The sequence below is a fragment of the Epargyreus clarus genome, unplaced genomic scaffold (assembly GCF_041222505.1).
Source record: "Epargyreus clarus isolate Ecla_fem2 unplaced genomic scaffold, WU_Ecla_fem_2.2 ptg000025l, whole genome shotgun sequence".
Taxonomy (NCBI): domain Eukaryota; kingdom Metazoa; phylum Arthropoda; class Insecta; order Lepidoptera; family Hesperiidae; genus Epargyreus; species Epargyreus clarus.
In genome coordinates, this window is record NW_027332232.1 from 2,997,067 (window position 1) to 3,021,528 (window position 24,462).

General features: G+C 38.2%; 1 protein-coding gene across 1 annotated transcript in view; it reads left to right on the plus strand.

Moving 5' to 3' along the window:
• Positions 1 to 10,863: 10,863 nt before the first annotated feature.
• LOC140752719 (uncharacterized) overlaps positions 10,864 to 24,462 on the plus strand; it is a 41,252-nt gene continuing 27,653 nt past the window's right edge. The window contains exons 1-24 of the mRNA XM_073087053.1: positions 10,864 to 10,902; positions 11,581 to 11,663; positions 12,326 to 12,376; positions 12,822 to 12,939; positions 13,247 to 13,398; positions 13,627 to 13,677; positions 14,080 to 14,194; positions 14,664 to 14,815; positions 15,044 to 15,094; positions 15,808 to 15,925; positions 16,223 to 16,374; positions 16,605 to 16,655; positions 17,058 to 17,172; positions 17,642 to 17,793; positions 18,022 to 18,072; positions 18,787 to 18,904; positions 19,202 to 19,362; positions 19,593 to 19,643; positions 20,046 to 20,160; positions 20,630 to 20,781; positions 21,009 to 21,059; positions 21,775 to 21,892; positions 22,190 to 22,350; positions 22,581 to 22,631. Of these exons, the coding sequence (XP_072943154.1) occupies positions 10,898 to 10,902; positions 11,581 to 11,663; positions 12,326 to 12,376; positions 12,822 to 12,939; positions 13,247 to 13,398; positions 13,627 to 13,677; positions 14,080 to 14,194; positions 14,664 to 14,815; positions 15,044 to 15,094; positions 15,808 to 15,925; positions 16,223 to 16,374; positions 16,605 to 16,655; positions 17,058 to 17,172; positions 17,642 to 17,793; positions 18,022 to 18,072; positions 18,787 to 18,904; positions 19,202 to 19,362; positions 19,593 to 19,643; positions 20,046 to 20,160; positions 20,630 to 20,781; positions 21,009 to 21,059; positions 21,775 to 21,892; positions 22,190 to 22,350; positions 22,581 to 22,631 (2,395 nt within the window). The 5' untranslated portion in view covers positions 10,864 to 10,897. The remainder of the gene's footprint in view (positions 10,903 to 11,580; positions 11,664 to 12,325; positions 12,377 to 12,821; positions 12,940 to 13,246; positions 13,399 to 13,626; positions 13,678 to 14,079; positions 14,195 to 14,663; positions 14,816 to 15,043; positions 15,095 to 15,807; positions 15,926 to 16,222; positions 16,375 to 16,604; positions 16,656 to 17,057; positions 17,173 to 17,641; positions 17,794 to 18,021; positions 18,073 to 18,786; positions 18,905 to 19,201; positions 19,363 to 19,592; positions 19,644 to 20,045; positions 20,161 to 20,629; positions 20,782 to 21,008; positions 21,060 to 21,774; positions 21,893 to 22,189; positions 22,351 to 22,580; positions 22,632 to 24,462) is intronic.

A 24,462-nucleotide genomic window follows, 5' to 3' on the forward strand; every position in this document is an offset into this window, starting at 1 on the left:
CAGCAGCGCCTAACACTGCTGTTATTAGGTAGAAATAGGTGAGGCGGTGGTGCCACCGGAGTCGAACCACAAAGGGTTCTACCACCTTCGTACCACCATAATATATTATTTGTTACGTATGTAAGAAATTGTTATCACATTATTAAACGTTAACCATGTAATATATTTAAAATCCTATATACACGGATAAAGTATTATTTTTTTAAAAACAGCTAAAAACCTAATGCCGAAAAAATATTTCACAAAGTATCACAAGGTTTCAAAGATATCTAAATGTGGCGATTTCTCGCAACACGTATAGAGATGACGCTACGTCCAACAATCCTTACTAATAGTATAAATCCGAAAGTAACTCTGACTGTCTGTCTGTCTGTTTGTCTGGTTGTCTCTTCTTCACGCCTAAACCACTGAACCGATTTTAATGAAATTTTGTACAAAGATAGTTTGAGACCCGAGAAAGGACATAGGATAGTTTTTATCCCGGAAATCCCACGGGAACTAGGGATGGCGATCTAAGATCGATTAATCGGAGAATCGATCGTCTAGACCCAAAACATCGATTATTGTAATCGATATTAGTTAGGATTGAGTCGTAAACTATGCATTTGATCAAGTGATGATCTTTAGATGTTTTGATTTTCTTTTTTTAGGTACGAATTTTCAGTTTTATGTATGTTAGTATGTTATATTATTTTCTTTAAAACGTAGGCGAACCCGCGGGCAAAAACTAGTACCTCATATGTAAATCCGTCATGCCGTTTATGGCTGTAGGGCTTCACAAAGAATGAGACATACATGTCCGAAAAACATTACTCTCCGAGGGAAGAAACTGTTAGCGTGATTCAGAATCTGTTACCGAGCTACAGAAAGTATCCTTTCTTCCGCTTTCCTCGTCGAATGATGCTATGTACTGGTACATAGCATCATTCGACGAGGAAAGCGAGCAAGCGAGCTTGAGGTGCGTTGGTCCCGAGGGTCTCCTCAATCTGGGGAAGGTCTACCGCACCCAAACGGTGATGGACCAGATAGCCAGCTTCCATTGACTGTGCTGATAAGCATGCACTCACGAGGAGTAACGCTCCGGTGTTCGGGGATTATTTGAGTGGGATCATGTTAAATTGAACTTTGTTTTATATTATAGGAGTAGCAGACGGGCTTGCTCCACCTGATGGCAAGTGACTGCTGCCGTATGGACATCTAAATTCAACCCCACCCCCATAAGATTAGATATTCTTACCTAACATCGGCCAGAGATGCGCAGCTACCCCAGCAGACCACGGACGGCACCACCGCCACACTTATTTCTGTTTTAACAGCAGTGTTAAGCTGCTGTATTCTTGTTTGACGTGTGGTAAAGGAGACATACTTATCCGAGGCGTTCCAGCTTAGTCCTCAGGGGTAGCGACGCATCTATCACCGACCTCAAATGGGAATCTAATCTTATGTGAAGTAAATCACAGATGTCCATGTACGGCGGCACTTACCATCAGGTGGACTGCATGCTCGTCAGCTAATCTAATATCATAAAAATCATACTATAATAAGTAGGTACTTATAAATAAGTGTAAATTCCCTCTTCCCAGATTTAATTTGCGCTACAAGCTTTACTCGAATTTTCGAAAATAACTATAGTCGAATTTCAACCCCTCGGGGAACGCTATAAAATATAGAAATGACCCAGTTCTACATTTTTAGCGAATAGTAATCAGATTTCCATGTTATGTACAACAGATTTAATATTTTTTTAATCTCCTTGAGGGAGATAAACGCTTTCTACACTCACAGCCCCACACACATTCCCTGTATCGTGGGTGCTATGGACACATAAAAACAAATACACAAACACCCAGACCCAGAAACAAAGACCTAAATTCATCATTTAGATATCTGTCTGGCCGGGGATCGAACCCGGGACCCTTCGCGTCACCGGCATGGTGACCGCTCCGCCACGCGGGTCATCGATTTTTAGCGAATGGGTTTTAACTGAAATTTTAAGTTAAATCATGTTTATTTTTACAATTTTAAGTATATACTAGTGGTGCCCGCGGCTTCGCCCGCATTTTAAAGAAATAACATGACATACATAAAACGGAAAATTTGTACTGCATTGGAATGACAGTGGTGCCATCTGTCGAAAACTGGTCTTACCAACTCCCAAACCCTCGTGGGCTCTTGGACAACAACTTTGCTAAAGATCTTCACTTGATCACTTGATGCATAGTTTCCGATTCTATAACTACTTACGAATAAAAAATTAATTAAATAATTATAGTTCAAAAAACTAAAAAACACGCTTTTATGATAAAATCAACTAAAAAGTAGAAAATAATTTTCAATCTAAGAATCAATTAAGGAACAGTAAATAGTATAATTGTGGAAAAAGTGTGGGGTGCTTTTCGAACCTGATAAATGGAGCACCCCACACTTTTTCCACAATTATACTATTTACTGTTCCTTAATTGATTCTTAGATTGAAAATTATTTTCTACTTTTTAGTTGATTTTATCATAAAAGCGTGTTTTTTAGTTTTTTGAACTATAATTATTTATTAATTTTTAGTATTTCTCGTTATAGCGACCACCATTATTCATCGTTTGTAAAAAAATCAAGTGTCTATCTATTATGATTTAAGAGATAAAGCCCAACGACAGACGAACAGACCGCAGAGGGTTTCGTTTGAACCTTTGAGTACGGAATCCTAAAAATCATTCTACAAGAGGGCATTATAGATATGTTTCAGAACATTTGAGTTATAGGGAAATAACATTATTATTTTCTAAACTAAAAATCACGATATAAAAGTTACGGCTATTGAAACTAAATAGCAATAATTATTTGCAATCTAAAGTTGCGATGAACTTTGCTGAAGGTGTTTGAAAAATCTCGCCTCGAAAATCGTTAATCCAGAGGATGTTGATAAGGACAATGGTACAAAACTATTAATTAATGTTTAAAATATTGAATTGTCATCGGTCCTTAATAAGTATGCCAAATTTCGAGTTAATCCGACGTTTTGAAGGGGGTTAAAATCATGTTGAAAGATTCCGTTACATACTAACATACTAACATACTAACATACCAACATACCAACATACCAACATACATACGTCTGAAGCTAATAAAAGCGTGTTAAAAAAAAACCTTTTCCCACAGACTAAATTGTGAATCTACACCATTCTCAAGTCCCCTTGAACACACACAACAAATTTCATCAAAATCAGTTCAGTCGTTTAGGAGGAGTTTAGTGACATACACACACACATAAGAAAAATATATATAAAGATGCAGCATAATCTTAAAACACCGATAAAAACGTAAGAATATAAACAATCTCCATATCACTACACAGTAAAAACCATAAAAATATGCTGTTCCTGCGGCTTCGTCCGCGGGGATTCAAAATAAAATGTCAAATATAAGTAGTTTTTTTTTATAATGTAGGAGTAGCAGACGAGCATGCAGTCCACCTGATGGTAAGTGGCTACTGTCGCCCATGGACATCTGTAATCAACTCTAGATAGGATTAGATATTCCCACCTGAGGTCGGCCACAGATGCGCCGCTACCCCTGAGGACTAAGCTGGAACGCCTCGGAAAAGTCTGTCTCCCTTACCACACCCTTCAAAACGGAACACAGCAGCGCCTAACACTGCTGTTATTAGGTAAAAATAGGTGTGGTGGTGCCGCCGGAGTCGAACCACAAAGGGCTCTACCACCTTGAAAGTCGTCCGCGTGGATCCAAAATAAAATATCAAATATAAGTACAATTTTATCTATCAAGCTCACGGAGCACACCGTAAAATATATTTTATTTTATTCGTTGTTATAGCGGCTACCTTTATGCATTCAATTAAAATTTAAATTAATTAAGATTCAAATTAATACCAACGACAGATAATTAACAAAACTGAACACTGCAAAAATTTCAAGTGTCTATTACGGTTCCAGAGATAGAGCCCTGTGACAGACGGACAGACAGCGAAGTCTTATTATTAATAAGACTCCATTTTTACCCTTTGGTACCCTATATTACTCTTGGTTTTAAATTGTAATAACTTTTGATAGAGTAGATTGATTTGACTGAAATAAAGAGTTAATGTTAATTTGAGATACGGATTATAAATATATCGTTAATCCAATGAACTCAATTCAGTAGGTTTGATCTGACGTCACTTCAAACATACTGACAAACAGGCAGACATAATTCAAAAAATGAAAGCAATTGCTACGAGTATGTTTGTCTCTGTTGTATTAGTTGAAACACAATTTTGTACTTTATTACTTCTTTTACATATTTATTAGGCCTCAATTAAACATTACACTTTCTTACAGAACTCCTAATCCTTTTACTCCCGCCATCTTATATCCTCTTGTTCATTTTAGTGTTACCAGCTCCCTTTCAGTGTTGCCACTCGTAGCTCCCTTCTTCCTGTCATGTTCCATTCTTCCAACAGTCTCAACTCTCCTAATTGCAAATATAATATATGTACAGACACACGAAGCTAACATTCTTATTATAATTATGTATAAGTAAGTATGAGCAAATACGTAGTTTTGAAGTCATCTCTCATATCACAGTTATGACCTGACCCGACGACCTCTTATATATAAATGTTCAGAAATTAAAAGTAATCTCCTACTCGTCTTATCAGCTACGAAGCCACCAGGCATAGGTTAGTAATGATTACTCACTCCTAACAGGAAAATGTAACTTGTTTTGACAATTGAAATTGTCACTGTCATCTATTTTCGTGTTTGAACATTTAAAAAAAAAAGTAATTTTTAGATCATTTAGGAATGAAACGATATTTCTCCGCAATTTTACTGCGATTTCGTGACTTGCACCACTTAACTGCATGTCGGCATTGTTCCGCGTAAATTATACCATGAAAGCGATTAAATGGCTGACACGTTTCTCAGCCGTTTAAACCATTTAATGGCCTCCTTCAATTACAAGGCGGTGAGATATCTATACTTATCTATGCCACCAGGTTAAATAAAAAAATGTGTTATGGTCAATTGTGTGGTGTCATTTTTATGGCAAGAAGTACATTTTGCTTGACTTAAAATTTGTTTTATTTTAAAAAAATAAGACCTCACTGTAATAACCTTGTAACAATATTTGTAAAGATCGGAGAGATGATAAATTCACTTGTGAAAAGATTGGTGGCTCTCCCTTAAGTTAACTTCGGGATTATTTAAAATATCTTTCCTCAAAAGCAATATTACTAAGCTTACTAAGCTATCTTTTATAAAAATCAACGGGTTGTACACCAGGAGTGCCGGCAGAAGTGAAAACTTGAATACTAACGTTGTGAATTTTGAATATTTTGAAATGGTTAAGGAAGGAATTTGAAGGTGGTAGAACCCTTTGTGGTTCGACTCCGGCGGCACCACCGCCACACCTATTTGTAATCAACCCCTGATAGGATTAGATATTCCTACCTGAGGTCGGCCACAGATGCGCCGCTACCCCTGAGGACTAAGCTGGAGCGCCTCGGAAAAGTATGTCTCCCTTACCACGCCCTTCAAACCAGAACACAGCAACGCTTAACACTGCTGTTGTTAGGCAGAAATAGGTAGTGCTGTTACTGTGATATCATTTTGCTAATTTTCCGTCTAAATAATTATAATTTACAAGTCAATTATTCATCCTACCAATTATTTGTTTATTATGAGTCTAGTTATATTAATAATATTATAATAAACATGATATTTAGTCATGTCAAACTATGACTAATTGAAAACATATATTTCCTTATTATTATATATTCGCTTTTGGGTTATTTATATCTAATATGACGATAATAGTTATTTTAATTAATCAGTCTATTGTTTTCGTTATATGTTTGTACGTTAGTGTTACGCTCCATGGTTTTGCTCATTTAAATGATAATATATATCATTTTAACACACTTTTATATTAACTTGGGTTGTATGTATGTATGTATGTAACTATGTAACGGAATCTTTGACCCCGATTTCTATTCACTTTGAACGTTCAGTTTAATTCAAAATTTCGAAGAATTATCAGAAACCGATGACATTATACGATTTTAATAATATTGTACCATTGTCCTTATCAACATCCTCAGGATTAACCATTTTCGAGGCAAAATTTTTTAAGCGCCTTAGAGAAAGTTCTTCGCAAAGTCTCTAGAATGCAACAATTATCACTTTTTAGTTTCAATAACTATTATAGCGTGATTATTAGTTTTGAAAATAATAATATTATTTCCCTATAACTCAAATGTTCTGAAACATATCTATAACGCCCTCTTGTAGAATGATTTTTATTATTAATAGACCTTTTAATGCTGCCTTCCATTCAGCGAAGAAGCATATGACCAAGGCGAAGTCTAAGCACATCGGCAGAATTGGCGAGCGGCTACTTAGTTACATGTTAAACTATGACTAATTGAAAACATATATTTCCTTATTATTATATATTCGGTTTTGGGTTATTTATATCTAATATGACGTTAATAGTTATTTTAATTAATCAGTCTATTGTTTTCGTTATATGTTTGTACGTGTTACGCTCCATGGTTTTGCTTATTTAAATCATAATATATATCATTTTAACACGCTTTTATATTAACTTGGGTTGTATGTATGTATGTATGTAACTATGTAACGGAATCTTAGACCCCGATTTCTATTCACTTTGAACGTTCAGTTTAATTCAAAATTTCGAAGAATTATCAGAAACCGATGACATTATACGATTTTAATAATTTTGTACCATTGTCCTTATCAACATCCTCAGGATTAACCATTTTCGAGGCGAAATTTTTTAAGCGCCTTAGAGAAAGTTCATCGCAAAGTCTCTAGAATGCAACAATTATTACTTTTTAGTTTCAATAACTATTATAGCGTGATTATTAGTTTTGAAAATAATAATATTATTTCCCTATAACTCAAATGTTCTGAAACATATCTATAACGCCCTCTTGTAGAATGATTTTTATTATTAATAGACCTTTTAATGCTGCCTTCCATTCAGCGAAGAAGCATATGACCAAGGCGAAGTCTAAGCACATCGGCAGAATTGGCGAGCGGCTACTTAGTTACATGTTAAACTATGACTAATTGAAAACATATATTTCCTTATTATTATATATTCGGTTTTGGGTTATTTATATTATATTACGATAATAGCTATTTTAATTAATCAGTCTATTGTTTTCGTTATATGTTTGTACGTGTTACGCTCCATGGTTTTGCTTATTTAAATCATAATATATATCATTTTAACACGCTTTTATATTAACTTGGGTTGTATGTATGTATGTATGTAACTATGTAACGGAATCTTAGACCCCGATTTCTATTCACTTTGAACGTTCAGTTTAATTCAAAATTTCGAAGAATTATCAGAAACCGATGACATTATACGATTTTAATAATTTTGTACCATTGTCCTTATCAACATCCTCAGGATTAACCATTTTCGAGGCGAAATTTTTTAAGCGCTAAGGCGCTTTAGAGAAAGTTCATCGCAAAGTCTCTAGAATGCAACAATTATTACTTTTTAGTTTCAATAACTGTTATAGCGTGATTTTTAGTTTTGAAAATAATAATGTTATTTCCCTATAACCCAAATGTTCTGAAACATATCTATAACGCCCTCTTGTAGAATGATTTTTATTATTAATAGACCTTTTAATGCTGCCTTCCATTCAGCGAAGAAGCATATGACCAAGGCGAAGTCTAAGCACATCGGCACAATTGGCGAGCGGCTACTTGGTTACCCCTCCGGGAGTCGAGTCTTCTGGTCGCTGTCCAAAGCTATCGAGGGTAATTTCTGTCTATGTCGCCCCTGTCGCCCCTGCGGAAACCAAATCATTCTCTGGCCCATATGGCAAAGGGGTAAGCCGATCTTCCTCAACCCTCTTTGCCTCAAACTCGACTCTTGATGACAGAGGGGCCACACCGCCTACCATCCCGCGGTGTGAGAGCTCTATGCGGCATATCCGCTTCACGCAGAGGTCTATCAGGCGAGCTCTATTGTCCCTCGATATTAAGAAGTCGAGTGGGCCAGACGAGATCCCCGCGTTGGTACTCAGGACGTGCGCTCCCGAGTTGGCTCCCGCGCCTAATCTCGCTTTCCACCTCCCTTATGTATGAGTCTCCATGTTTCTAAGGTCAAACTAGATGTCCTATATTGTTGTCCTATTTTGTTTCCCAATTTCTAAGCTCTTTTTTTCAAAAATAGGGACAAATATCGGTAACAAAAGCTAGGCAGCAATTTTCAAAGTACTTGCTTCCAACTCGGCGGATTCTTTTTTTAAATATAGTAATAGCAGACGATCATGCAGTCCACCTGATGGCTAGTGGCTACTGCCACCCATGGACATCTATAATCCACCCCAGACACGATTAGTCGGAAAAGTATGCCTCCCTTACCATACCCTTCAAACCAGAACACAGCAGCGCTTAACATTGCTGTTATGAGGCTGAAATAGGTGTGGCGGTGGTGCCGGAGTCGAACCACAACGGGTTTTACCATCTTCAAAACAAGAATCACTATCACAATATTATGACAAAAGTCTACCGTATACAAGCAATTAAATTCTACAGATAAGAATGTTTCTGTAGAGGATGTACTTGTAGCACACAATTTATAAGGAAAACCTCTTATCATGTATGCTGTAGCTAATATTTTGAAAGCTATTAATAAGCCTTGTATAATACGCGCCAAACTGCTAGTCCGCTCTGATTTTTTTTTATATATAACCTAACGATAAGGCAGACGGGCTACCTGATGGAAAGTAGTCACCGTCGCCTATGGACATTTGCAACACCAGAGGAGTCGCCAATGCATCGCCTTTGAAGGAGAGATCTTTTTACACCCCTCTTGAAGAGCCGTTTGTCATAGTCCTGAGGGAATACCTCAGGAGGAAATTCATTCCACATTTTGCACATACGCGGCAAAAATGAACGTTCAAACCGAACCGTGGAGGACCACCACTGGTCGAGTTGATGTGGATGGAACTTCATCCTTCGGCGAGTGGAGCGATGAAGGAAAGGTGACGTAGGCACCAGATCAAACAATTCCTCAGAACACTCACCATTGTAAAGCCAGTAGAACACGCAGAGGGAACCTATGTCCCTGCGCAGGCTTAAGGGTTCTAACCGAACAGAGATCGCTGGGTCATCGACGATTCGCACCGCGCGTTTCTGTACGGAGTCAAGTGGGTAAAGCTGGTATTGTGGCGCCCCTGCCCAGAGATGCAGTACTCCATGTAGGGCCTCACTTGCGCTTTATAAAGAAGGAAGCCCCCGGGAAGAATATAAAATATAGAAACGAGTCGCGTCGCAACAGCAAATTGTTGTTGATATTAGCAAAGACAAAGACAGCGCGGGACCATGGCTCTCGTCATCATGCATTAGTGTGCCCTTACGTTGCTACAGGGTATATGCTTGTAATTGTGCGCAACAACTTCAAAGCGGACTAGCCGTTTGGCGCGGACTATATATAAGGGTCAAATCTTGCAACTGATGTCTGAACTGCTCGTCTGAACTCTATAAACGGCCTCACATGATTGTATCACTACATATTATAAAACAAAGTCGCTTCCCGCTGTCTGTCCCCATGTTCGCTTAGATCTTTAAAACTACACAACGGATTTTGATGCTATACATATCACTTATCACTTTTAAACAAGTGATAATTTATTTTTAAGGAAGACGTCGCGAGGAAACCTATGAATTTGATTGTGTAAAACATTGTCTCAAAGGTGTGTGAAGTCTAGTTCATTTCAGGATTTGGCCGCTAGTGGATTCAGAAAGGAACCATGCCAAGCAGTGGGCCAATAACTGTGTGCTAATTAGTAAATATATTATAGACTCATATACCTAAATACAAATACAAATACAAAAATCTTATAGTCAAGAATTTTCGCTCATTCTGCCATAAACGGCGTACAATTATAATTTTAAGTCGCATCTTATAAGTTCAAATTATTAAATTGTAGATACTGATTTCAAATATTATTAAAACGTTAATAAGATAAAATGTCAATAACAATAAAATGTCACATAAAGATAAAAAAAAAACATAAAGATAAAAACGAAAAATGTACCACTGACATTTTTCATTCTCAATAGAAAATGTCAAAGGAGCAGTAAGGATGTTGCAACTGATTACAATAGAAATTCAAATTAATTAATTCAATGAAATTAAAAAAAAATACACTTCAAATATTCATTACCTATATCTGCGTATTAATAATAGTGTTAAGCTCTGCTGTGTTCTGGTTTGAAGGGTGTGGTTAGGGAGACATACTTTTCCGAGGCGTTCCAGCTTAGTCCTCAGGGATAACGGCGTATTAGTGACTGACCTTAGGTAATCAATCGTATCTGTGGTTGATTACAGATATCCATGGGCGGCAGTAACCACTTACCATCAGGTGGACTGCATTCCTCTTCTGCTGCTCCTATATTTTATATAAATACGAGCTTTTGCCCGCGGCTTCGCTCGCGTTACGAAGTAATATTTTCATCCCCTATTTTATCCCCTTGGGGGTAGAATTGATCAAAATCCTTTCTTAGCGGATGCCTACGTCGTAACATCTACCTGCATGCCAAATTTCAGCCCGATCCGTCCAGTGGTTTGGGCTGTGCGTTGACAGATCACTATGTCAGTCGGTCACCTTTGAGTTATATATATTTAGATAATTAGTTACCATTTTATATTACTAATTTGGCTTAAAATATTAAATATATTTCTGGGAAAATATTGTGTAGAAAATAATTACTTATTCCTAATTCGTTATTGAATATCACAATTATAAACAGATAATTGGGGAAAACCGAGCATAATGTCATATCTTTTGATAGTAGTTTTTTCGTCAGTGGTCGTGTGTCGGTCGTACGGAGAGGTTCCCGCCATAATGAGGTACGTGAACTTCAACAGATAAGTAATCCATGTGCCTAAAAGTAAATAAATTGAAGCATTTGATTCGATATTTAAATAATTTTCGTATTTTTACGTCACAAAAGAATGGTAGAAAATATTAAACATATTATAATGGTCTTCATTTTTTTTAATCGTCGTGCATGTTATGGATAAATGTAAATAATATAAAATGCTACTCCTGAGTACTAAGGTCTTGTCATGTGCTTATATCTATTAAGGTGGTAGAACCCTCTGTGGTTCGATCCCGATGGCACTAACGCCACATTTATTTCTGCCTAATAACAGCAGTGTTAAGCGCTGCTGTGTTCTGGTTTGAAGGGTGTGGTAAGAGAGACATACGTATCCGAGGCGTTCCTACTCAGTTGCTCAATATCTTCAGGGGTAAAACACGTTATCTCAAACATGTCTCTGATTTTATCTGGAATTGATACTAGATGTCGTTTGGGGGCAATAGTCACTAATATTTTAAAAAAAATCAGCTCTCAAAATTCTCTTTATTATCTAAATTATCTTCATCATTTCAGAAAGTGATTAATAATAATTATTAATTCATACATGATTCCAAAATCACAGGGATTCGAAATCGGAGCCAAATTTCAAGGAAAATTACTATTACTTCCATATAAAAAGTAATTATAGAAATAAAATTCTTTCCAGGTTATTTCTGCTGCTTATGTCCATACCAGGTCTTGTCCTGGGTGCTAGGATACTAAAAGATGACAATTGGAAGCTAAATCGTGGTTTGTATGCATTCTACTTTTATCATACATTTGAGGGATATATTTTAATTCTGAGGGAGATTTTACTTAGGCAAATCCTACATGTGTTACTCTCAATGGGGGCAGCGTAGAGGACATTCCAGACTCCTACCAGATAAAACCGGTTTTTGAAAGTGGTAGAGCCCTTTGTGGTTCGACTCCGGCGACACCACCGCCTCACCTATTTCTGCCTCATAACAGTAGCGTTAAGCGACACTGTGTTCTGGTTTGAAGGGAAACGTACTTTTCCGTTCCAGCTTAGGCAGAAATAGGTGTAGTGATGATGCCGCCAGAGTAAATCCAAACAGTTCCTACCGCCTTCAGAACCCCATAATAAATTAAACTTTGTATGTTTAATTATAACTATTCTGTCTAATAACAGAAGTGTTACGCGTTGTTGTGTTCTAGTTTGAAGGGTGTGGTAAGGGGAACATACTTTTCTGAGGAATTCCAATTTAGTTCTTAGGGGTAGCGGCGCATTTGTGACCGAGCTCAGGTAGGAATACTTAATCCTTACTGGGTTGATTACAGATGTCCATGGGCGCCAGTAGATACCATCAGGCCACATATATATCTACCTTGCTACAGCAGTTTAACACTGCTACTTTCCGCTAAATTCCATTTCCAATTCTGCTAAATTCCAGGTTATCCAGGTGCGTCCCCTCCAAAACTAGACTTGACTTCAACGAAAACTGGTAGGTGTAAAATCTGTGACATAATAAATACGAAATGAATTGATGAAATTATTCTTCATTTCAATAATAAGTACAATTTTAATGTACAAAATTAATAATTAATTAATGAATATTCGTTTGCTTAACTTGTGGTTACAAAAGTTCCCCGACTTGATTAAAACTTGAGTGAAAAAACAAATAAATATAAGAAATTATAAATGAATTACTCGCCCAAACTTAATTACACATTTTTAAATTAAAGAATTATAAAAAAAATAGTTTCCAATGTTCACTACTTAATTCAAAATAAGTGATCGTTAATGAATAATATTAATTTAATATTAAATTAAAATTATATTTTTATAAAAAGCAAATTTACGAATATTCATACAATGCTTTTATATTTGTGTAAACTGTGTTATTCTGGCAATAAACGTTTATTATTATTATTATTATTATATTTCAGTAGAGCCTGAAGAATGCACGACAAGTGACAACTACCCCGGCAGATGCGTACACTACTATCAATGCAATCAAAACACCAAAACTATCATCGAAGACGGCTCTAATTTAATTGATATCAGGTAGATGCACATTTTGGACTCTTATAAAAATCATAATAAACTGTACTTAAAACAACATTTAGTTTGTAACAAAAGGTGTTTTTGTTATGGGGTTTCCTTTGCCATTTATTCTTCATTCGGATTGCGGTAGAATCTACATCACCGCCACACCTGTTTCTGCCTTATAACAGCAGTCTTATAAGCTGCTGTATTCTGCTTGGGATGATAGTGATATAGTGATAATAAGTATCTTAATAAGTTGGTAATAGTGATATGATTTTGGGTGAATTATATTAACTGTTAGTAATAAATGCCCGACTTCTTCCAGATATTCCCAGTGCTCTAGCATCTTCCACGTGTGCTGCAGACTGACTGCTACGGCGAGCAGTAAGGATACTACCACTACACCTGTGTCTAGTGGTGCAGGTAACACTGTACCACCTGCCCCCAGGGACACCAGGAAGCCAACAAACGGACAGGGTATGGAATGCCAGATCTCCTTTTGGTTTGATTCTTAAGGTACCACCGCTGCCTATATATCTACCTTACTCCAGCAGTTTAACACTGCTACTGTAAGTGTAGCTAATCATGTGGCTGTCCTCAAGTAGGACTCTAATCCTATGTGAAGCTGATTTAAGATGTGGTTGATAGGCAGCGAGGAGAATAACAAACGTTAATCACATGTTAATCATTTAATCCAAATTCCAGGTTTTCCAGGTGCGTCTCCTCCAAAACTAGACTTGACTCCAACGAAAACTGGTAGGTGTAAAATCTGTAACATAATACCAAATGAATTAATGAATTTATTCGTCATTTCAATTATAAGTGCAATTTTAATGTACGAAATTAACACTTAATTAATGAATATTCGTTTGCTTAACTTGCGGTTACAAAAGTTTCCCGACTTGATTAAAACTTAAGTGAAAGAACAAAATAAGAAATATAATCAATTATAAATGAATTACTCGCCCAAACTTAATTACTGAAGAATTTCACATTTTTAAATTAAAGAATTATAAAAAAAGTAGTTTCCAATGTTCACTACTTAATTCAAAATATGTGATTGTTAATGAATAATATTAATTTATTACAAAATTCAAATTATATTATTATGAGAAGCAAATTTACGAATATTCATACACTGCTATTATATTTCAATAGAGCCTGAAGAATGCACCACAAGTGACAACTACCCCGGCAGATGCGTACACTACTATCAATGCAATCAAAACACCAAAACTATCATCGAAGATGGCTCTAATTTAATTGATATCAGGTAGATGCACATTTTGGACTCTTATAAAAAACATGAAAAACTGTCGTTAAAACAACATTTAGTTTGTAACAAAAAGTGTTTTTGTTATGGGGTTTCCTTTACCATGTATTCTTCATTCGGATTGCGGTAGAATCTACATCACCGCCACACCTGTTTCTACCTTATAACAGCAGTCTTATAAGCTGCTGGATTCTGCTTTGGGTACATACTTTTCTAAGGCGTTCCTGCTTAGCCCTCATGGGTACATGCATCTAGGATCGACTTCAGGTAGGAATCTAATCTTATCTATTCAGGGTATAATTACAGACGTCTATTAGCGCCTGTAGCCACTTACCATCAGGTGGCAAGCTAGCTCGTTTGCTACTTCTACATAAAAAATAATCCCGAAACACCTTGAGATACGGTAATAGTGATAAGATTTTGTGTAAATTATAACAACTGTTGGCAATAAATGCCCGACTTCTTCCAGATATTCCCAGTGCTCTAGCATCTTCCACGTGTGCTGCAGACTGACTGCTACGGCGAGCAGTAAGGATACTACCACTACACCTGTGTCTAGTGGTGCAGGTAACACTGTACCACCTGCCCCCAGGGACACCAGGAAGCCAACAAACGGACAGGGTATGGAATGCCAGATCTCCTTTTGGTTTGATTCTTAAGGTACCACCGCTGCCTATATATCTACCTTACTACAGCAGTTTAACACTGCTACTGTAAGTGTAGCTAATCATGTGGCTGTCCTCAAGTAGGACTGTAATCCTATGTGAAGCTGATTTAAGATGTGGTTGATAGGTAGCGAGGAGAATAATAATCGTTAATCACATGTTAATCATTTAATCGAAATTCCAGGTTTTCCAGGTGCGTCTCCTCCAAAACTAGACTTGACTCCAACGAAAACTGGTAGGTGTAACATCTGTGACATAATACCAAATGAATTAATGAATTTATTCGTTAAAGTTTCGTCGTTTTTAAAGGTGGTAGAACCCTTTGTGGTTCAACTCCGGCGGCACCACCGCCACACCTATTTCTACCTAATAACAGCAGTGTTAGGCGCTGCTGTGTTCCGGTTTGAAGGGTGTGGTAAGGGAGACAGACTTTTCCGAGGCGTTCCAGCTTAGTCCTCAGGGGTAGCGGCGCATCTGTGGCCGACCTCAGGTAGGAATATCTAATCCTATCTGGGGTTGATTACAGATGTCCATGGGCGGCAGTAGCCACATCAGGTGGACTGCATGCTCGTCTGCTATTCTTATATTATAAAAAAAAAAAAAAAAAAATATTTCAATCATACTTAAGTACAACTTTAATGTAAAAAATTAACAATTAATTAATGAATATTAATTTGCTTAACTTACGGTAAAAAAGTTCCCCGCTTTGATTTAAACTTAAGTGAAAGAACAAAATAAGAAATATAAGAAATTATAAATGAATTACTCACCCAAACTTAATTACTGAAGAATTTCACATTTTTAAATTAATAATTTATAAAAAAGTAACTTTCCAATGTTCACTACTTAATTCAAAACAAGTGATCGTTAATAAATATTATTAATTTTAAATTATATTATTATGAAAAGCAAATTTACGAATGATCATATACTGCTTTTATATTTCAGTAGAGCCTGAAGAATGCACGACAAGTGACAACTACCCCGGCAGATGCGTAAACTACTATCAATGCAATCAAAATACCAAAACTATCATCGAAGATGGCTCTTATTTAATTAATATCAGGTAGATGCATATTTTGGACTCTTATAAAAATCATGATAAACTGTACTTAAAACAACATTTAGTTTGTAACAAAAGGTGTTTTTGTTATGGGGTTTCTTTTACCATTTGTTCTTCAATCTGAAGGTGGTAGAACCTGCATCACCGCGACACCTGTTTCTGCCTTATAACAGCAGTCTTATACGCTGCTGTATTCTGCTTTGGGTGATAGTGATATAGTGATAAGATACTTTGGTAACAGTGATAAGATTTTGGGTAAATTATATTAACTGTTGGCAATAAATGCCCGACTTCTTCCAGATATTCCCAGTGCTCTAGCATCTTCCACGTGTGCTGCAGACTGACTGCTACGGCGAGCAGTAAGGATACTACCACTACACCTGTGTCTAGTGGTGCAGGTAACACTGTACCACCTGCCCCCAGGGACACCAGGAAGCCAACAAACGGACAAGGTATGGAATGCCAGATCCGTTTGTAGTTAGTTTCTGAAAGTACCACCGCTGCCCCAACACCATATCTACCTTACTACAGTAGCTTAACACTGCTACTGTAAGTGTAGAAAAGCATGTGGCTGTCCTCAAGTAGGTCTCTCATCCCATGTGAAGCTGATTTAAGATGTGGTTGATAGGCAGCGAGAGAAATGAACGTTAATCACATGTTAATCATTTAATCCAAATTCCAGGTTTTCCAGGTGCGTCTCCTCCAAAACTAGACTTGACTCCAACGAAAACTGGTAGGTGTAAAATCTGTAACATAATACCAAATGAATTAATGAATTTATTCGTCATTTCAATTATAAGTGCAATTTTAATGTACGAAATTAACACTTAATTAATGAATATTCGTTTGCTTAACTTGCGGTTACAAAAGTTTCCCGACTTGATTAAAACTTAAGTGAAAGAACAAAATAAGAAATATAATCAATTATAAATGAATTACTCGCCCAAACTTAATTACTGAAGAATTTCACATTTTTAAATTAAAGAATTATAAAAAAAGTAGTTTCCAATGTTCACTACTTAATTCAAAATATGTGATTGTTAATGAATAATATTAATTTATTACAAAATTCAAATTATATTATTATGAGAAGCAAATTTACGAATATTCATACACTGCTATTATATTTCAATAGAGCCTGAAGAATGCACCACAAGTGACAACTACCCCGGCAGATGCGTACACTACTATCAATGCAATCAAAACACCAAAACTATCATCGAAGATGGCTCTAATTTAATTGATATCAGGTAGATGCACATTTTGGACTCTTATAAAAAACATGAAAAACTGTCGTTAAAACAACATTTAGTTTGTAACAAAAAGTGTTTTTGTTATGGGGTTTCCTTTACCATGTATTCTTCATTCGGATTGCGGTAGAATCTACATCACCGCCACACCTGTTTCTACCTTATAACAGCAGTCTTATAAGCTGCTGGATTCTGCTTTGGGTACATACTTTTCTAAGGCGTTCCTGCTTAGCCCTCATGGGTACATGCATCTAGGATCGACTTCAGGTAGGAATCTAATCTTATCTATTCAGGGTATAATTACAGACGTCTATTAGCGCCTGTAGCCACTTACCATCAGGTGGCAAGCTAGCTCGTTTGCTACTTCTACATAAAAAATAATCCCGAAACACCTTGAGATACGGTAATAGTGATAAGATTTTGTGTAAATTATAACAACTGTTGGCAATAAATGCCCGACTTCTTCCAGATATTCCCAGTGCTCTAGCATCTTCCACGTGTGCTGCAGACTGACTGCTACGGCGAGCAGTAAGGATACTACCACTACACCTGTGTCTAGTGGTGCAGGTAACACTGTACCACCTGCCCCCAGGGACACCAGGAAGCCAACAAACGGACAGGGTATGGAATGCCAGATCTCCTTTTGGTTTGATTCTTAAGGTACCACCGCTGCCTATATATCTACCTTACTACAGCAGTTTAACACTGCTACTGTAAGTGTGGCAAAGCATGTGGCCGTCCTCAAGTAGGACTCTAATCCTATGTGAAGCTGATTTAAGATGTGGTTGATAGGTAGCGAGGAGAATAACAAACTATTATCACATGTTAATCATTTAATCGAAATTCCAGGTTTTCCAGGTGCGTCTCCTCCAAAACTAGACTTGACTCCAACGAAAACTGGTAGGTGTAACATCTGTGACATAATACCAAATGAATTAATGAATTTATTCGTTAAAGTTTCGTCGTTTTTAAAGGTGGTAGAACCCTTTGTGGTTCAACTCCGGCGGCACCACCGCCACACCTATTTCTACCTAATAACAGCAGTGTTAGGCGCTGCTGTGTTCCGGTTTGAAGGGTGTGGTAAGGGAGACAGACTTTTCCGAGGCGTTCCAGCTTAGTCCTCAGGGGTAGCGGCGCATCTGTGGCCGACCTCAGGTAGGAATATCTAATCCTATCTGGGGTTGATTACAGATGTCCATGGGCGGCAGTAGCCACATCAGGTGGACTGCATGCTCGTCTGCTATTCTTATATTATAAAAAAAAAAAAAAAAAAAAAATTTCAATCATACTTAAGTACAACTTTAATGTAAAAAATTAACAATTAATTAATGAATATTAATTTGCTTAACTTACGGTAAAAAAGTTCCCCGCTTTGATTTAAACTTAAGTGAAAGAACAAAATAAGAAATATAAGAAATTATAAATGAATTACTCACCCAAACTTAATTACTGAAGAATTTCACATTTTTAAATTAATAATTTATAAAAAAGTAACTTTCCAATGTTCACTACTTAATTCAAAACAAGTGATCGTTAATAAATATTATTAATTTTAAATTATATTATTATGAAAAGCAAATTTACGAATGATCATATACTGCTTTTATATTTCAGTAGAGCCTGAAGAATGCACGACAAGTGACAACTACCCCGGCAGATGCGTAAACTACTATCAATGCAATCAAAATACCAAAACTATCATCGAAGATGGCTCTTATTTAATTAATATCAGGTAGATGCATATTTTGGACTCTTATAAAAATCATGATAAACTGTACTTAAAACAACATTTAGTTTGTAACAAAAGGTGTTTTTGTTATGGGGTTTCTTTTACCATTTGTTCTTCAATCTGAAGGTGGTAGAACCTGCATCACCGCGACACCTGTTTCTGCCTTATAACAGCAGTCTTATACGCTGCTGTATTCTGCTTTGGGTGATAGTGATATAGTGATAAGATACTTTGGTAACAGTGATAAGATTTTGGGTAAATTATATTAACTGTTGGCAATAAATGCCCGACTTCTTCCAGATCATCCCAGTGTTCTAGCATCTACCACGTGTGCTGCAGACTGACTGATCTGACCGCCACGGCGAGCAGTAAGGACACATCCACTGCACCTGTCTCTGGTGGTGAAGGTAACACTAAATCACCTGCCCCCAGGGACACGAGGAAGCCAACAAACGGACAAGGTATGGAATGCCAGATCCGTTTGTAGTTAGTTTCTGAAAGTACCACCGCTGCCCCAACACCATATCTACCTTACTACAGTAGCTTAACACTGCTACTGTAAGTGTAGAAAAGCATGTGGCTGTCCTCAAGTAGGTCTCTCATCCCATGTGAAGCTGATTTAAGATGTGGTTGATAGGCAGCGAGAGAAATGAACGTTAATCACATGTTAATCATTTAATCCAAATTCCAGGTTTTCCAGGTGCGTCTCCTCCAAAACTAGACTTGACTCCAACGAAAACTGGTAGGTGTAAAATCTGTAACATAATACCAAATGAATTAATGAATTTATTCGTCATTTCAATTATAAGTGCAATTTTAATGTACGAAATTAACACTTAATTAATGAATATTCGTTTGCTTAACTTGCGGTTACAAAAGTTTCCCGACTTGATTAAAACTTAAGTGAAAGAACAAAATAAGAAATATAATCAATTATAAATGAATTACTCGCCCAAACTTAATTACTGAAGAATTTCACATTTTTAAATTAAAGAATTATAAAAAAAGTAGTTTCCAATGTTCACTACTTAATTCAAAATATGTGATTGTTAATGAATAATATTAATTTATTACAAAATTCAAATTATATTATTATGAGAAGCAAATTTACGAATATTCATACACTGCTATTATATTTCAATAGAGCCTGAAGAATGCACCACAAGTGACAACTACCCCGGCAGATGCGTACACTACTATCAATGCAATCAAAACACCAAAACTATCATCGAAGATGGCTCTAATTTAATTGATATCAGGTAGATGCACATTTTGGACTCTTATAAAAAACATGAAAAACTGTCGTTAAAACAACATTTAGTTTGTAACAAAAAGTGTTTTTGTTATGGGGTTTCCTTTACCATGTATTCTTCATTCGGATTGCGGTAGAATCTACATCACCGCCACACCTGTTTCTACCTTATAACAGCAGTCTTATAAGCTGCTGGATTCTGCTTTGGGTACATACTTTTCTAAGGCGTTCCTGCTTAGCCCTCATGGGTACATGCATCTAGGATCGACTTCAGGTAGGAATCTAATCTTATCTATTCAGGGTATAATTACAGACGTCTATTAGCGCCTGTAGCCACTTACCATCAGGTGGCAAGCTAGCTCGTTTGCTACTTCTACATAAAAAATAATCCCGAAACACCTTGAGATACGGTAATAGTGATAAGATTTTGTGTAAATTATAACAACTGTTGGCAATAAATGCCCGACTTCTTCCAGATATTCCCAGTGCTCTAGCATCTTCCACGTGTGCTGCAGACTGACTGCTACGGCGAGCAGTAAGGATACTACCACTACACCTGTGTCTAGTGGTGCAGGTAACACTGTACCACCTGCCCCCAGGGACACCAGGAAGCCAACAAACGGACAGGGTATGGAATGCCAGATCTCCTTTTGGTTTGATTCTTAAGGTACCACCGCTGCCTATATATCTACCTTACTACAGCAGTTTAACACTGCTACTGTAAGTGTGGCAAAGCATGTGGCCGTCCTCAAGTAGGACTCTAATCCTATGTGAAACTGATTTAAGATGTGGTTGATAGGTAGCGAGGAGAATAACAAACTATTATCACATGTTAATCATTTAATCCAATTCCAGGTTTTCCAGGTGCGTCTCGTCCAAAACTAGACTTGACTCCAACGAAAACTGGTAGGTGTAACATCTGTGACATAATACCAAATGAATTAATGAATTTATTCGTTAAAGTTTCGTCGTTTTTAAAGGTGGTAGAACCCTTTGTGGTTCAACTCCGGCGGCACCACCGCCACACCTATTTCTACCTAATAACAGCAGTGTTAGGCGCTGCTGTGTTCCGGTTTGAAGGGTGTGGTAAGGGAGACAGACTTTTCCGAGGCGTTCCAGCTTAGTCCTCAGGGGTAGCGGCGCATCTGTGGCCGACCTCAGGTAGGAATATCTAATCCTATCTGGGGTTGATTACAGATGTCCATGGGCGGCAGTAGCCACATCAGGTGGACTGCATGCTCGTCTGCTATTCTTATATTATAAAAAAAAAAAAAAAAAAAAATATTTCAATCATACTTAAGTACAACTTTAATGTAAAAAATTAACAATTAATTAATGAATATTAATTTGCTTAACTTACGGTAAAAAAGTTCCCCGCTTTGATTTAAACTTAAGTGAAAGAACAAAATAAGAAATATAAGAAATTATAAATGAATTACTCACCCAAACTTAATTACTGAAGAATTTCACATTTTTAAATTAATAATTTATAAAAAAGTAACTTTCCAATGTTCACTACTTAATTCAAAACAAGTGATCGTTAATAAATATTATTAATTTTAAATTATATTATTATGAAAAGCAAATTTACGAATGATCATATACTGCTTTTATATTTCAGTAGAGCCTGAAGAATGCACGACAAGTGACAACTACCCCGGCAGATGCGTAAACTACTATCAATGCAATCAAAATACCAAAACTATCATCGAAGATGGCTCTTATTTAATTAATATCAGGTAGATGCATATTTTGGACTCTTATAAAAATCATGATAAACTGTACTTAAAACAACATTTAGTTTGTAACAAAAGGTGTTTTTGTTATGGGGTTTCTTTTACCATTTGTTCTTCAATCTGAAGGTGGTAGAACCTGCATCACCGCGACACCTGTTTCTGCCTTATAACAGCAGTCTTATACGCTGCTGTATTCTGCTTTGGGTGATAGTGATATAGTGATAAGATACTTTGGTAACAGTGATAAGATTTTGGGTAAATTATATTAACTGTTGGCAATAAATGCCCGACTTCTTCCAGATCATCCCAGTGTTCTAGCATCTACCACGTGTGCTGCAGACTGACTGATCTGACCGCCACGGCGAGCAGTAAGGACACATCCACTGCACCTGTCTCTGGTGGTGAAGGTAACACTAAATCACCTGCCCCCAGGGACACGAGGAAGCCAACAAACGGACAAGGTATGGAATGCCAGATCCGTTTGTAGTTAGTTTCTGAAAGTACCACCGCTGCCCCAACACCATATCTACCTTACTACAGTAGCTTAACACTGCTACTGTAAGTGTAGAAAAGCATGTGGCTGTCCTCAAGTAGGTCTCTCATCCCATGTGAAGCTGATTTAAGATGTGGTTGATAGGCAGCGAGAGAAATGAACGTTAATCACATGTTAATCATTTAATCCAAATTCCAGGTTATCCAGGTGCGTCTCCTCCAAAACTAGACTTGACTCCAACGAAAACTGGTAGGTATAAAAGCTGTGACATGATAAAAAATGAATTAATGAAATTTGAAACCTGCCTGTATGCATTATCTACCAATAAAGGAGTTATTTAATGCTAATAATTAAACACAATTAAACTCTAAATAAGTACCTATACACACTCCCACACACGCACTCTCTGTCTCTCTCTCTCTCTCTCCCTCACACACACACGCACACATACACACTTGGATTACAAAACCCAGGAGATACCTCAGTGGCTGGAAGTCGAAGAAGACAAAGAAACGTCCAGTCAAACGCGTCGCTAAGGCGACAAGTGAGACTTCTTCCGAGGCCTCTATCGAAGCCACCCCAGCCCCAGCGGCCCCCGCTCTGGCCCCCGTGCCAAAAGCCTCCACTCTGGCCCCCGTGCCAAAAGCCTCCACCGAGCCCCAGAGCTCAACCCCCGCGGCTAAGCCCCCCAAGCCAGCCACGCGCTGCGAACCGGCACTTGCCAAGTGCAAACCGCCCCCACACATTTTCTTCAGGGATAAGTCGAAATGGTCCGACTTCTCCAAGACCCTCAAGGAACGAAAGATCCACTACACCAAGGCACATAACCTTCGCGATTCTATTCGCGTTTCATGCCCCACCACAGAAGACTTCAGGAGCCTCATTAGGCTCCTAACCCACCTACAACTCCCGTACCACACGTACGCATTGGAAGAGGACCGCAAAATCAAAGCGGTCCTTAGGGGTCTCCCCTACGAACTTCCCACCGACGAAATCCAAACGGATCTAGTCAACCAAGGGTTCCCCGTGGAAGGTGTACACAAGTTGTACAACCGCAACGGGGTCAAATACCCTCTAGCCCTGGCCATTCAAGCCAAGACCCCGTCCTCCAAGGACATTTTCAAGGAGAAGGAGCTCACAATCTGTGGCCTTTCTGAGATCAAGGTTGAACTACCTAACAAGCGTGGTTACCCTGCCCAGTGCCACCGCTGCCAGCTTTACGGCCATGCAGCGGCGAACTGCACTGCCCCCCCAAGGTGCGTTAAGTGCCTCGAACCCCACGCCACACGTGAGTGCAAGAGGACTCGTGAAGACGAGTCCCCTCCTGCCTGCGTGCTATGCACCACTTCCGGGCACCCGGCTAACTACCGTGGCTGCCCGAAAGCCCCCCGTCCCGCTCAAAAGAAGGTTGCCAAAAAGCAGCCCTCGAAAGCAGGCCCACCTCCGGTCAATTCGACTAATTTCCCGCGGCTAGGGGCCTCCAAAACCCCAACCGCTCCCATGAGTTGGAGGAAAGTCGCTCCCGCGACCGCCCCACCAACCCCGGCCCCTAAGGCCACTCCCACTCCCCGTCCCACCCAAGATGCATCGGTAAGGGAACATATCATGTTCCTTGTCGACTGCGTTAAGGGCGTGGACCTCGACGAGATCATACTCGTCTCCCAAAAGATGCGTAACGCCAGCCAGGCGGAGCGCATCGCCATCTACTCCGAACACCTAGCGTTGTTCAAATCTATTCAATGAGTAACGTTCATACTCAACCCCTTCGTCCCGGTCGTCAAAAACCTAAAGGCGTCTCGCTTATCTCCTTCAATGCACGAGGTCTAAAGCCTTGCATTCCCGAACTCAAAGAGTTCATCCGCAACAGGGACATCGACCTGTTGCTTGTTCAGGAAACTTTCCTCAAGCCCTCCCTTAAAGGCGTAAGTCTCCCCTCTTACGCGCTTGTACGTAATGACAGAGCCGACGACCGTCGTGGCGGAGGCACTGCCATCTACTACAAGAGATCCTTCCATTGCACCCCTCTGGAAACACCCAAGCTCACCAACATGGAAGCCACCATATGCAAATTAGGCATGAC